General features: G+C 43.6%; 2 protein-coding genes across 2 annotated transcripts; one reads left to right on the forward strand and one right to left on the reverse strand.

Annotated features, from left to right (window-relative positions):
- Positions 1–1,037: 1,037 nt before the first annotated feature.
- On the reverse strand, positions 1,038–11,164 carry dnajc5b (DnaJ (Hsp40) homolog, subfamily C, member 5 beta). Its single transcript, XM_035943893.2, has 5 exons — positions 10,635–11,164; positions 6,977–7,097; positions 2,275–2,488; positions 2,021–2,189; positions 1,038–1,393 (listed from the first exon to the last, which is right to left on the reverse strand). The coding sequence occupies exons 2-5, from the start codon at positions 7,081–7,083 to the stop codon at positions 1,296–1,298; spliced, it is 588 nt and encodes a 195-aa protein (XP_035799786.1). The 5' UTR covers positions 7,084–7,097; positions 10,635–11,164; the 3' UTR covers positions 1,038–1,295.
- A 156-nt stretch (positions 11,165–11,320) lies between these two features.
- Positions 11,321–13,406, forward strand: LOC111562491 (UPF0415 protein C7orf25 homolog). Its single transcript, XM_023261038.2, has 2 exons — positions 11,321–11,467; positions 12,013–13,406. The coding sequence occupies exon 2, from the start codon at positions 12,020–12,022 to the stop codon at positions 13,256–13,258; it is 1,239 nt and encodes a 412-aa protein (XP_023116806.1). The 5' UTR covers positions 11,321–11,467; positions 12,013–12,019; the 3' UTR covers positions 13,259–13,406.
- Positions 13,407–14,037: the final 631 nt, after the last annotated feature.

The following is a 14,037-nucleotide window of genomic DNA, read 5'->3' on the forward strand; positions in this document are numbered from 1 at the left end:
GTTTTAATTTTGATAATTAGGACTGATGAAAGTCACAAATCCAGTTTCTCAGATTATTAGAACTCAAATCAATCAGAAATAGATTTACAGAACCATCTGAGTCCTGGAGGAGAACCCACTGAGGTTCTGCTGAGAGTTCATGAAGCTCCGCTGGGTCTGATAGCAGCCTTCAGCTTAGCTGGGGTTTTGGGTTCTGAGGTGTTCTATGTAGATCTATATGTAGTTCTAAATGTTGTTCTATGTGGTTCTATATGGGGTTCTGTGGTGTACTGTGGTGTTCTATGTGGCTCTATATGTGGTTCTATGTGGTTCTGAGTGGTTCTGTGGGGTTCTATTCAACACAGTAAGATCCTGGTTCAACCCTTTGTCATTCGTTCTGCTGTAAATGAAACCAGCGTCTCCATGACGCCTGTCAGAACATGAAGAATGAAGAAGCTGAGATGATTGTGGACCTGGTAGAACCCAGTGGACCAACACCAGAAGATGACATGATGTCAGGAACCTTCTCAAACTGAAGAACTTTCACTCTGCACTTCAGACTCCTTGGATTCTGAGTTTCTCCAGTCTTCATCCAGGCTCTGGATCTTGATCTCCAGATGAAAACCGTCACCATTGGAGATGATCATCTTGTGGACCATCTTCAGGTCAGCAGTCTTCTCCATGGCAGTGGAACCAGAGATCTATCTCTGGTGTTTGTTAATTATTCAGCTCTGGATGAAGCATTCTAATAATTTATAGGAGCTGGAATCATCTCAACTAAAAGAAGACTTGAAGTGTTTCTCTGCATGTGTCCTGAGTCAGGTGTCCAGTTGTTCAGGTGTTCATGTGTTCAGGTGTTTATGTGTTCAGGTGTTCATGTGTCCAGGTGTCCAGTTGTTCAGGTGTTCATGTGTCCAAGTGTTCTGATGTTCAAGTGTTCAAGGTTCATCAAACAGCAGTCGATCGATCAGAGATCAATCAGTCAGCAGAGAGGATCAATAAATCAGGACTGCAGTTTCACTTCATTAATATTTTACTAATTACCATGAAAACTCCTGAGATGAGTATAGAAACAAACCAAAACTTTATTTACAGCAGACGTTAACAGAACTCTGGAAACAATCAGCAGCCAATCAGAGCACTCGCTTAGGCAGGAGAAGTTTAGTTTATAAATTCATAGACAGTCTGACATCATGAAAAACCTCCAAAAGTCCTCTAAGAACCTTTAAAAACTGTATCAGGATTTCAATGAACATCAGACTGTGGCTTCAAGACCCAGAAGATGAGAACATTTTACACCTTTTCCTGCTCAACCTTCATGTGTAGGAGTCTCCGTACCGACGGTGTCCGTCACCGATCAGCTGTGTTTTCTCGCTGGCGTTTGTCGGCTGCTGGACGATCGGAGCTTCGACATCTGAAGACGCAAAACCAGAGTCATGAAAGAAAAAATTTTAAAAAAACATTCAAAACCAGACAATAAATTAAAGAAAAAAGTGGAAAAAAACCATTCAGAAAAAGAGTCATTGAAGAAAAAAATATTTTAAAAAATTCAAAATCAGAAAATAAATGAAAGAAAAATATATTTAAAAAACTTTCAAAACCAGAAAATAAAATGAAGAAAAAAATAAATAAAAAATCAAAACCAGAGTCAAAGAACAAAAAATATAAAAAAAAAACATTCAGAGCTACAAAATAAATTAAATAAAAAATTTTAAAAAACTGAAAATAAAGAAAAAAATCAAAAAAAACATTCAGAACCAGAGTGAACACCTGAAAGCTGCAGATTCATCATTGTTTAAAAAAAGACCAATAATAAACTAAACCAGAACATATTACAAAAAAATTAAAACATTCAAAAGCAATAAAATCCAAAGAATTCAACTTAAGAAAATGAAAATAAACCCAAGTGAAATGAAGATTTAAATAAGAACGAGAAAACCACATTAAAAACAAAAACTAATGAAAGAACATAATAAAGTAAGAAAAACAGAAGAAAAATCTAAGATGAACCCAACCAGCAGAGGTCTCCCTTCACCCTCACCGTTGTCATTGCGAAGCTCCTCCTCCAGGTCATCGGGGGATATGTACTCTGGCTCCGCCCCCTCACCTGTGGGCTGCGGCTTCAGCTTCCCGCAGCAGCAGTTGCAGCAGCAGCAGAGGCAGCAGCAGCAATAGCATCCGGTCAGAACACCACAGACCACGAACAAACCCTGGAACGGAACCAGATGGAACCACACAGAACGTCACTTCCTGTCGCCTCACTCTGCCCAAGTGCACCGTAAGCTCCGCCCCCACCTTGGCCCACCAGGTGGACAACATGAAATAGGTGTTGACGTTGTCCTCGCCGAACTGCTGCGCCACGTAGAGCCCCAGTGACCCGTACGAGTCGTAGATGTTCCTCTTGGTGAGGTCGGACAGGACGGCATGGGCCCCGTTCAGCTCCTTGAACTTCTCCGCCGCCTCGGGGTTGTCGGGGTTCTTATCGGGGTGGAACCGCAGCGCCAGCTTCCTGGAACCAGAGGTCAGTGATTGCATCACTTCCTGTCCCTTTACTGTAAGTTCACCTGAAGGAAACACCTGATTGACATCAGAGGTCAGAAAGGTTTACCTGAAACCTCCAAATCAGTCATTCGTTGTTATATTGAAAATGCATTAATTTCGTTTACTTTAGTTTTATTTAACGTTCCCTGAACAGGGAAATAATTAGACAATTTAATTTAGTTAAAATGTTGTTTAGTTTCAGTATTTTCTGTATTTTTATTTAGTTGGATTTACTTTGTTCTGTTGTTTGTTCTGAAGGCTGTGGAGCTTCAGCCCTCACCTGTATTAATTATAGTATTATACATTTACATGCAGTTGTGGTCAAACGTTTACATACACTTGTAAAGAACATAATGACATGGCCCTCTTGAGTTTCCAGTTATTTCTACAACTCTGATTTTTCTCTGATAGACTGATTGGAACAGATACTTTTTTGTCACAAAAAACATTCATGAAGTTTGGTTCTTTTATGACTTTATTATGGGTTAACAGAAAAAGTGACCAAATCTGCTGGGTCAAAAAAATACATACAGCAACATGAATTAGCAATTTTGGTGGCTTAGAAAGTTGCATCAATGAAATGAGCTTCATAGCATGGCCTCTTAACTTCTTGTGAGTGATTATGAGTGACTACAACTTCTCTGAGGCCATTTAAATAGGGCTCATTGAAAACAAACACCCACTAACGCTACAATGGGAAAGTCAAAGGAGCTCAGCACAGATCTGAAAAAGCGAATCATTGACTTGAACAAGTTAGTAAAGTCACTTGGAGCCATTTCAAAGCAGCTGCAGGTCCCAAGAGCAACAGTGCAAACAATTGTTTGTAAGTATAAAGTGCATGGCACTGTTTTGTCACTGCCATGATCAGGAAGAAAATGCAAGCTATCCCCTGCTGCTGAGAGAAAATTGGTCAGGAGGGTGAAGAGTCAACTGAGAACCACCAAAAAGCAGATCTGCCAAGAATTAGAAGCTGCTGGAACACAGGTGTCAGTGTCCACAGTCAAGTGTGTTTTGCATCACCATGGACTGAGAGGCTGCTGTGCAAGAAGGAAGCCCTTTCTCCAAAAGCAGCACCTTAAGGGTCGACTGAAGTTTGCAGCTGATCACATGGACAAAGATAAGACCTTCTGGAGGAAAGTTCTGTGGTCAGACAAAACAAAAATCGAGCTGTTTGGCCACAATGCCCAGCAATAAGTTTGGAGGAGAAAAGGTGAGGCCTTTAACCGCAAGAACACCATGACTACCATCAAGCACCGTGGTGGTAGTATTATGCTGTGAGGCTGTTTTGCTGGCAATGGAGCTGGTGCTTTACTGAGACTAAATGGGAAAATGAAGAAGGAGGATTACCTTTAAATTCTTCAAGGTAACCTAAAATCATCAGCCCGAACGTTGGGTCTTGGGCGCAGTTGGGTGTTCCAACAAGACAATGACCACAAACACACATCAAAAGTGGTAATGGAATGACTAAATCAGGCTAGAATTAAAGTTTTAGAATGGCCTTCCCAAAGTCCTGATTTAAAACCCATTGAGAACATGTGGACAATGCTGAAGAAACAAGTCCATGTCAGGAAGCCAACAAATTTAACTGAACTGCACCAATTCTGTCAAGAGGGGTGGTCAAAGATTCAACCAGAAGCTTGTGGATGGCAACCAAAAGCCTCGAATTGAAGTGAAAATGGCCAAAGGACATGTAACCAAATATTAGCATTGCTGTATGTATATTTTTGACCCAGCAGATTTGGTCACTTTTTCTGTTAACTCATAATAAAGTCATAAAAGAACCAAACTTCATGAATGTTTTTTGTGACAAAGAAGTATCTGTTCCAATCAGTCTATCAGAGAAAAATCAGAGTTGTAGAAATAACTGGAAACTCAAGAAAGCCATGACTTTTTGTTCTTTACAAGTGTATGTAAACTTTTGACCACAACTGTACATTATATCATATATATATATATATATATATATAAAAATAAAAAAATAAATTTAGAATTCTGAATATATGGAATGAAAATCTGAATATATATAATGAAAGTCTGAATATATGGAATGTACGGAGCCGTGGAAGGGACATGGAGAAAAAAACCCCAGGAATTTTATTGGATGTTTGCTCTTCAGATTAGCTCAGCTGTGATTGGCTACCTGTCTTCATCGTAGTCACGGGCAACGGATGCTACGTTTGAGAAGACAGGTAACTGTCAGAGATGTTTTGATTCTTAACACTGAACATGTTAGCGTTAGCTTAGCTACTTAGCTTCGACTACGTTTGCATCCACTACAAAGCGGTTAAACAAACGCTATAAATTGATGATAGTATCTATGTTCATCTGTATCGATGGTTTTAAGGTTAATTACGTAGCAGAGGTCAGCTGTTGTCTGGGCACATCCATGATCACTGGTGGGACACAATTGTACCGGATTTCAGCTGAAGGCTGCTGTTCTGTCCAAACTGTCATGAGACATTTTTATTGTGATTTACCCTCCACTGTTGTTAGCTTTTGTTTCAATAAATTGTTTGAGATGAGGAAATCACAAATGCATGTTTCTACTTACATGCCCTACTTTCATGACATAATATCACTACAGCATTAACTTTTTTACATTTAAATAAATTTCACCTAAAAGTTGAATAACTTTTTGTGAGTAGGGTATGTAGACACGTCATGTAAGCACACTTCTATAATATATCTGCTGCAGTAATGCAGTTTATCCATCTAGCTTGGTGTGACAGTAAAAAATAACAGCATATGTTGGTGATATGTTCCAGACTGAAATCTGGTTGAAAAACACAACTGATTATCTGTCAAAATGTGTGTAACAGAAGTGTGCACTGAACACTGAATAAAGTCTGTAGATTATAGACAAAACACGGATCTTTCATCACAAATATATTTTTATTCACCCAAAGTGCAAGAGTAAAAATACAAAACAAGTGAAGTTGAATAAGTAAAAAGTGAAAGAGTTTACAAATTTTTTTTTTTCTAGAAAAGGCAGAAGTAGTGGACAATGCAGTTTATTTCTGGCACAGTCGCTCCAGCACCGACACCAGGCATCCCATCAGTCCAACCAAGGTGTCTGAATTTTCATCCATCCTCTGGATGTTCTGGAGCATGGCAGTGGTCAGGTCTTGGTGTCTGGATGTTCTGGAGCATGGCAGTGGTCAGGTCTTGGTGTCTTCTGATCTGTTCCAAGAACCATTCCTCTGACCTCTCCAGATACTGCAGCAGATCCACAGTAGCATTCCGCTTTATTGCAATGTTACAATGCAGTCCCACAAGTATGGTTCTCCTGACAACCACCAAACCCAGACTGGTCCATCAGATTGCCAGATGGAGAAGCGTGATTGGTCACTCCAGAGAAGGTATCTCCACTGCTCTAGAGTCCAGTGGCGGCTGCTTTACACCACTGCATCCCACGCTTTGCATTGCACTTGGTGATGTATGGCTTGGATGCAGCTGCTGGGCCATGGAAACCCATTCCATGAAGCTCTCTGCTGAAGCACTGTTCTGGAGCTAATCTGAAGGCCACATGAAGTTTGAAGGTCTGTAGTGATTGACTCTGCAGAAAGTTGGCCACCTCTTGGCACTATGCTCCTCAGCATCCACTGATCCCGCTCCGTCAGTTTACGTGTCCTACCACTTGGTGGCAGAGTTGCTGTCGTTCCTACACACTTCCACTTTCTTATAATACAGCTGACAGTTGACTGTGGAATATTTAGGAGCCAGGAAATGTCACGACTGGATTTGTTGCACAGGTGGCATCCTATCACAGTTCCACGCTGGAATTCACTGAGCTCCTGAGAGCGAGCCATTATTTCACAAATGTTTGTAAAAGCAGTCTGCAGCCTAGGTGCTGGATTTTATACACCTGTGGACATGGAAGTGATTGGAACACCTGATTCTGATTATTTGGATGGGTGAGCCAATACTTTTGGCAATATAGTGTATATAGCTGGTGGTAAATTCAAAAATATGTAGATGAGCATATCAAGTATAGATTCAGATTCAGTAAGGGCAATGCAGAGTAGATTGGTGGTGCTGTGGAGCTTTAAGCCTCACCTGACTTTACACGTTTCTCTTTTTGTCCTTTGTCTTAGCTATCTTTGGATTTGCCACATTTAGGAACTGACTGTTTAATTCAGACAGAAATGATTTATTCTGTCCAGGATAGAATTCAGTTCTAATGATCTCCTTTGATCAAATGCAGATTTTTGTTTGTTTTTCTGTGAAACTAAAATCTAATTTTCAAACTTCTGCTTCCTAAACTTCTAGTCTTCAATTCCACCAGGTGTCAGTTCAGATTTAAGTTTCTGAGGTTTAATGAACACATTAATACAAAATAGAATCATAGCTGCACTTCACACAGATAACTGCTCACCTGTGTTCACTTCACACAGGTAACTGTTCACCTGTGTTCAATTCACACAGGTAACTGCTCACCTGTGTGAACCTGCCTCACCTGTACGACTTCTTGATGTCGTCATGGCTGCAGCCTTTCTGCAGACCCAGGATCTGGTATAGAGACTCTCCAGAGGTGGACAAAGTTCGCTGCCTCCCCTCAGACATCCTGACACCATCACCTGCACAGGTGGACACGCAGCAGACAGGTCACCATGGAAACGAAACATCCCATCATCACACTTGAGCAGCTACTGAGCATGCTCTGTGGAACCTCCAGGTGTGCAGCTGTTACAGATGTTTGCTCTGTTGTCTGTCAGTTTGTTCTGTTTAGAGTTCTGCAGCTCTGTGGAACCAGAACATCATGAAGAACTTTTGCTCTGTCAGCAGAACTCTGGAAATATTCAGATTTACCCGTCTATGCTTCTACTGCTTTGCCTCCTTTCTGTCTTTGTGGCTCTATTTGTGACAATTTTGTCATTTTGTGATCATTTTTTAAATTTTTCATTCACTGTCTTCTTTTCCGTATTATTTTTGTGACTCATTTCTGTTATTTTGTGTCTTGTTTTTCTTCGTGTTAGTTTTAAACCCTGTCTTTGACATCAACCCTGAAACAAGTACAGATGTGTTTTCCCAAAGCGAAGTGGACAAAGATATTGGTGCTATGAGACCAGGACTGGATGGTTTGACTTTGGACCTCTGGAAACTTCCAAAAGGAAGAATGATCTTTAGGATATTCTGCGTCAAGACGTTCGAAGGACAAAGGCCAGATGAGTTGGGAATGTCAGGGATTGTTCCAGTTCCAAAGAAAGGCAACCTTACTATATGAGACAGCTACAGGGGTATCAGCCTCACTAAGGCTGCTGCCAAGAGCTATAATCAGATGATCCTCAGCAGAACTAGACTAGTCATTGACGATCTACTCCGCCCGGGTCAAAATGGATTTAGGCAATCTTGCTCAACTACTGCTCACATCCTGGCTCTCAGAAGAATTGTTGAGGAGGTTTTAAACCACAAGAAAGAAGCAATCCTGGTTTTCATTGATTTCAAGAAGGCATTCGACTCAACTGACAGAAACAAAATGTTCCAAATTCTACTGGCACATGGAATCCCTCTTCCTATTGTTGAAGCAATAAAAATTCTTCAGCACAGATCTCTTCTCCATAGACACCTGGAGTACTTCTAGGAGACCCTCTAGCACCTTTCCTCTTCATTATCTGCTTTGACTATGCTCTGAGGAATGTAATCTTTCCCTCCGATGGTCTGACCCTAAAGCATCATTAAAATCCTCTCAGAACTTGCATTCGCAGATGACATCGCCCTCCTGGAAAACACTCTCAGTGAAGCAGGAGATCTTCTGCATCGGGTAGAGCGAGAAACAAGACAGATTAGACTCTTCCTGAAGACTGGAAAGATGAAGATCATGAACCATAACCCAACATCTGAGGAGACATTGCAGCACTAGATGGGTCAAAAATCTAAAAAATCTTGAAGGCTACACCAACACAGCACATGATATAGAAACATCAACTGGTAAAGCTTGGGGAGCATTAAACTCTCTGTCAAAAATATGGGTATCTCCAATTAAAACGGCACCAAAATGAGAGTATTCAAGGCATCAGTGGAATCCATCTGGCTCGGTGGATCTGACTCCGTCACTAATGAAGAAACTCTCTAACAGAACTGATGGGACTTCTACCAGAATGCTACAGATGGTACAAAACATCTGGAAATCACACCTCACCAACAAGTCGCTATACGGCTCACATCCACGGTAGTCAACCATCATTAGGTAACGTAGAAGACCTGGATGGACATATGGAGACACAACAAAGCAGCTGGTCATTGCTATGGAAACCTGATACTATCAGAAGGGCTGGCAGTCCGAGGACAACATTAAGGAAGGTTCTAGAAGACACTGGTCTGGAAGGACTGCAATGCTGGACAGAGGGAGCTGGAGGAAGAACTTAACTCTTGTCACTGATTCTGTTGGATACAACAACTGACCGTTAGTTTTGTCTCTTTGTGGTCATTTGGTCTCCTCATCCTGTAGATGTTTTTCTATCTCCATGTTTCCAGACTTTTCCTCTCTACTCTGCTCATCATCTGTAGAAGGTGTTTCACCATGCTGAATGGATCTCCAACAACCTGCTCCTCTGTTCACTGGTTCTGAGCTATGCTGCAATTATTTTATTGGTTTTGTGGAAAATATGAGTCTTTCACTGCATGTTTGAAGCTTCTGTTCCATTTTCTGGGTTACCATGGTGATGAGTCCACAACTGATATCTGATTGGTTGGTAGAAAAGGAGTGACAGTGAAGAAATAAAATAAAGAGCAAAGATACAGGGATTAGATACGTGACAACCCGCCATGAAGAATCAGCAATGCTGAGGAGGAAATAAGTTTCTGGTTTTTACAGAATCTGTTTCTCACGAAAGTTTTATTTCTGGGGTTTAAATGAGACATGGAATAAAGCATTTGGATGAAATATCAGGATTTCTTTTACGCATCACAGATGACATGTTCAAGAACTGTTGGAAAGTTGAAAACCCAACAGTTCTTTACGTTTTTACAGTTTCTGGCTGATAAATGTTGTAACTTTCGTGACTGTGTGAAGAGGATGTGTTTTACTCTTAAATAAAGTGAGACAGTTTGTGGCTGATGCAGCATCTGGACCTGATGAAAACTGAAGCACGATTTAAAGGTCGTCTGTTGTTTAATCAGTAGCTTCAACAGGTGAAACATTAATTCAAACAGCTGATTAGTGAAGCCATGAACTGAAACTGATTCATTCAACGGTAAAACAACAAATGAAATGAAATGAAATGTCCTACAGGAATAAATGGAACTGTTGATTCTGCTGCAGGTCTCTGATAAACCAATATGTTTTTAATGTTGTGCCTCACTTCTCTGTAATGTAATGAACTGATGTCAGTAATCAATCAATAGTCAGTCAGTTAATGATGAAGATCACCTGAAAACATCTCAACATTTCTGCTCTTTTCTGTCATAAAAAAACAAACATTTCAGGATTCTGATCTGATCAAATCAGACACTTCTAATCAGCATTTTGTGATGAATGATCACACAGGTATCTGATTGTACGCTATGACATCACACAGGTATCGCACTGTACGCTGTGACATCACACAGGTTTGTGACTGTACGCTATGACATCACACAGGTATCTGACTGTATGCTGTGACATCACACAGGTATGTGACTATACGCTATGACATCACACAGGTTTGTGACGGTATGCTATGACATCACACAGGTATCTGACTGTCTACGATGACATCACAGGTATGTGACTGTACACTATGACATCACACAAGTATCTGACTGTACGCTATGACATCATACAGGTATCTGATTGAATGCTATATCACACAGGTATCTGGCTGTATGCTATGACATCACACAGGTATGTGACTGTACGCTATGACATCACACAAGTATCTGACTGTACGCTATGACATCACACAGGTATGTGACTGTACATTATGACATCACAGGTATGTGACTGTACGCTATGACATCACACAGGTATCTGACTGTACGCTATGACATCACACAGGTATGTGATCATAGATGTGTTCATAGATGGTGATGTCACCATCTATGAACAGGTGTGTGATCATAGATGGTGACATCACACAGGTGGGCTCAGTGTTCATACCTGTACAGTGCTGAAAGGTGAGTTATAGAGCAGTTACCTGTCTGCTGGAGCGTCTGTGAGTGCGGCGTCCTCTCAGACTGAGTGAGTGTCTAACTGTCCAGGTGTTCCACCTGCAGCTCACAGGATCTCTCAGCCTCCATCAAACATTCAGCAGCAGCTCGGCTCAGGTGACCACGAGCCGCCACACCTGCTCAGGTTTCACCCAGACGCTCTACTGGTGGCATTATGGACAGAAGGAGAGAGGTTACCATGACGACCAGGTGAGGCGCTGCAGGTAGAGAACATAGATAGATAGATGGATGGATGGATGGATGGATGGATGGATGGATGGATGGATGGATGGATGGATGGATGGATGGATGGATGGATGGATGGATGGATGGATAGATAGATAGATAGATAGATAGATAGATAGATAGATAGATAGATAGATAGATAGATAGATAGATAGATAGATAGATAGATAGATAGATAGATAGATAGATAGATAGATAGATAGATACTGTGGGCCCTGGATATAAACCATCTGTGGCCCCTGGATCATGGGTAGATGTGGTTCTGGTCTAACTCGTAGAACTTGTGAGACAGACAGAAGCCTCCGGCAGGACACAAACTGATCACTGATCAGTCAGTCAAATCAATAATCAGCCTGAAACAAACTTAAGTTCTCCACACTGCAGTTCTACTAACGACCTGTGGAGGGCAGCAACACGCCTCTGCTGGAAGCAGAAGAAGAAGAAGAAAAAGAAGCCGGAAGCTCGTTATCATGGTGACGTCATTGTGTTGTTGTTTCAGCTGAGGAGCCGCAGAGAAGAAGCTGTCTGCTAGCATTAGCATCGCCTTCAGCTGTGCAGGTAGAAGACACCTGCGGTAAGTAACGTCACCGTTTGTTTTTTACGTTTCAAATGGCCAAAAATAAAAACCGACCGAAGCTAAGCTAACAGCTGACATCACGCAGCGTCAGAGCTACGAGGCTAATGAGCTACGAGGCTAATGAGCTACGAAGCTAATGAGCTAACAGGCTAACGAGCTAACAGGCTAATAAGCTACCAGGCTAACGAGCTAATGTTCTCTGTTCAAACCAGACTCCACACAGAAAACACAACATTTCAGAGTGACAGACAGGAAGCAGGTAGTGAGTTACACCACAGGGAGACACCTGAGTGACGACACAGATCACACTGTGGTGTTTCACATCAGTTTGTGACGTCGATGTTTGAGCTCTTCATATAGCAGATCAATGAAACATATCAATAATCTGATCAGTGAATCGATCAGTCAGACGGAGGTTCTGTCAGGAACGTTTCAGTGTGCACACCTGCATAACAGGTGTTCAGAGTTAAGGTGATTTTTGGATTTTTGTACATTTAAGTTCTGGTGAACAGGTGTCCTCAAGCGTGTCTGTCTGTCTTCAGGTGAGACATGTCCCTGCAGGAGGCACTGCAGCAGAGGATAAGCTCCGCCCAGGCGCTGCTGCAGCGGGCGGAGCAGCTGTGTCCAGGTGTGGAGGGTCACCTGAAGCTGTGCGGGAAGCTGCGCGCTGAGCTGCGTTTCCTGAGGCGGGTGGAGTCGGGCGAGCTGCAGGTCAAAGAGTCTCACCTGCACAGCACCAACCTGACACACCTGACCGCCATCGTGGACTCTGCCCACAGCCTGGAGGACGTGGTGGCGCTGCTGCACGTCTTTACCTACCAGGACTCCTCCGGCCGGCGCCGCACGCTGGTGGTGGACGTGGTGGCGAACGGCGGGCACACCTGGGTGAAGGCGGTGGGCAGGAAGGCCGAGGCGCTGCACAACATCTGGCAGGGGCGGGGCCAATACGGGGACAAGAGCATCATCCGGCAGGCGGAGCTCTTCCTGACAGCCAGCCGCCAGCAGCCCGTCCACTACCGCCACCCGCACGTCGTCTTCGCCTTCTACAACGGCGTGTCATGCCCCATGGCCGACCGCCTGCGGGACATGGGCGTGTCCATCCGCGGGGACATCGTGGCCGTCAACACCGTGGTGACGGAGGAGGAGGATGAGGAGGAGGAAGAGGAAGAGGAGGAACCAGCTGAGGACAGCAGTGATGAAGAGGCGGTGGCGGGGCTGACCCAGGTGGACCGCGGCACCGTGGTGGCCAGTCTGGCGTTCCCGTCCAACGTGCAGATGGAGGAGTGTCGGCGGGCCAACCTCGACATCACCACCCTCATCACCTACGTGTCATCGCTGAGTCATGGCCGCTGCCACCTGGCCTTCAGGGAGCCGGTGCTGACCGAACAGGCAGCTCAGGAGCGCCAGCAGCAGGTGCTGCCGCAGCTGGACGCCTTCATGGCGGGAAAGGAGCTGTTTGCCTGCCGCGCCGCCGTGAACGACTTCCGGCTTATCCTGGACACCCTGGGTGGGCCGGGCGAGAAGGAGCGTGCTCAGAAGCTGCTAGCCCGCCTCCACGTGGTGGATGATCGGCCGTCGGAGCGCACGCTGCGCCTCACGCCCAGTGCCAAGGTCAACCACCGCTCACTCATGATCTTCGGCACTGGAGACTCCCTGAGAGCCGTTACCATGACGGCCAACAGCCGCTTCGTCAGGGCGGCGGCCAATCAGGGTGTCCGCTACAGCGTGTTCATCCACCAGCCAAGAGCACTGACAGAGGGCAAAGAGTGGAGGGCCACGCCTGTCTGAAGAGGCCACAACTGTCAGAAGAGGCCACGCCCACTCACAGAGACTGGCTGTGCAGGGGCTGATGGGAGTTTAAGTTGTGCTTGTCACCTGATCACCTTCTGTTTCTGTTAATGATCAATAATCAAAGATCAATAAAGCTTCTCAGGTACTTCTGGCTCACTTGTCATTGACCACAGGAAGTCACCTGACCTCACATAGTCACTGCATTTCCTTTTACTATAAAGGTTTTTAAAATTCATCAAATAATACTTTTGATCTTCTAATAATAAAAGAGTGAAATGTTGGTTCAGTGGTTCTAGCAGGTCCTGGTTAGAACCTGGTTCTGGTCTTTCTGTGTAAAATCTTCATGTTCCCCCTGATGGGTTCTAACAGGTTCTCCAGCTTCCTCCCACAGTAAAAGACCTGCTGAGGTGACCTGGTGGTTCTAGACTGTCTGTATGTGTGAATGTGAGTGTCTGGTTGTTACCTGTCCAGGTGAACCTTCACCCTCAGTTAGCTGGGGTAGACTCCACCTCCCGACACCCCTCAGAGAATATAGATGAGAGAGGGATAGATAACAAAGGCTGTTCATTTGATGAATTTACAGTTTCACTCATTAAATTCTGAGTCAACGTGTTTCAATATATTTCAGCTCCTGTACCTTCAGCATATAGTAACAGCCAGAACAGCTTCATAAAGATTAAATCTGATTTTCCACCAAACAACAGAAGTTAAAGTTAAAGTTAAAGTTAAAGTTAGTTTATTTATATAGCACATTTCAACAACAAGGTGATTCAAAG

This window comes from Amphiprion ocellaris, chromosome 10, assembly GCF_022539595.1.
Source record: "Amphiprion ocellaris isolate individual 3 ecotype Okinawa chromosome 10, ASM2253959v1, whole genome shotgun sequence".
NCBI lineage: Eukaryota > Metazoa > Chordata > Actinopteri > Pomacentridae > Amphiprion > Amphiprion ocellaris.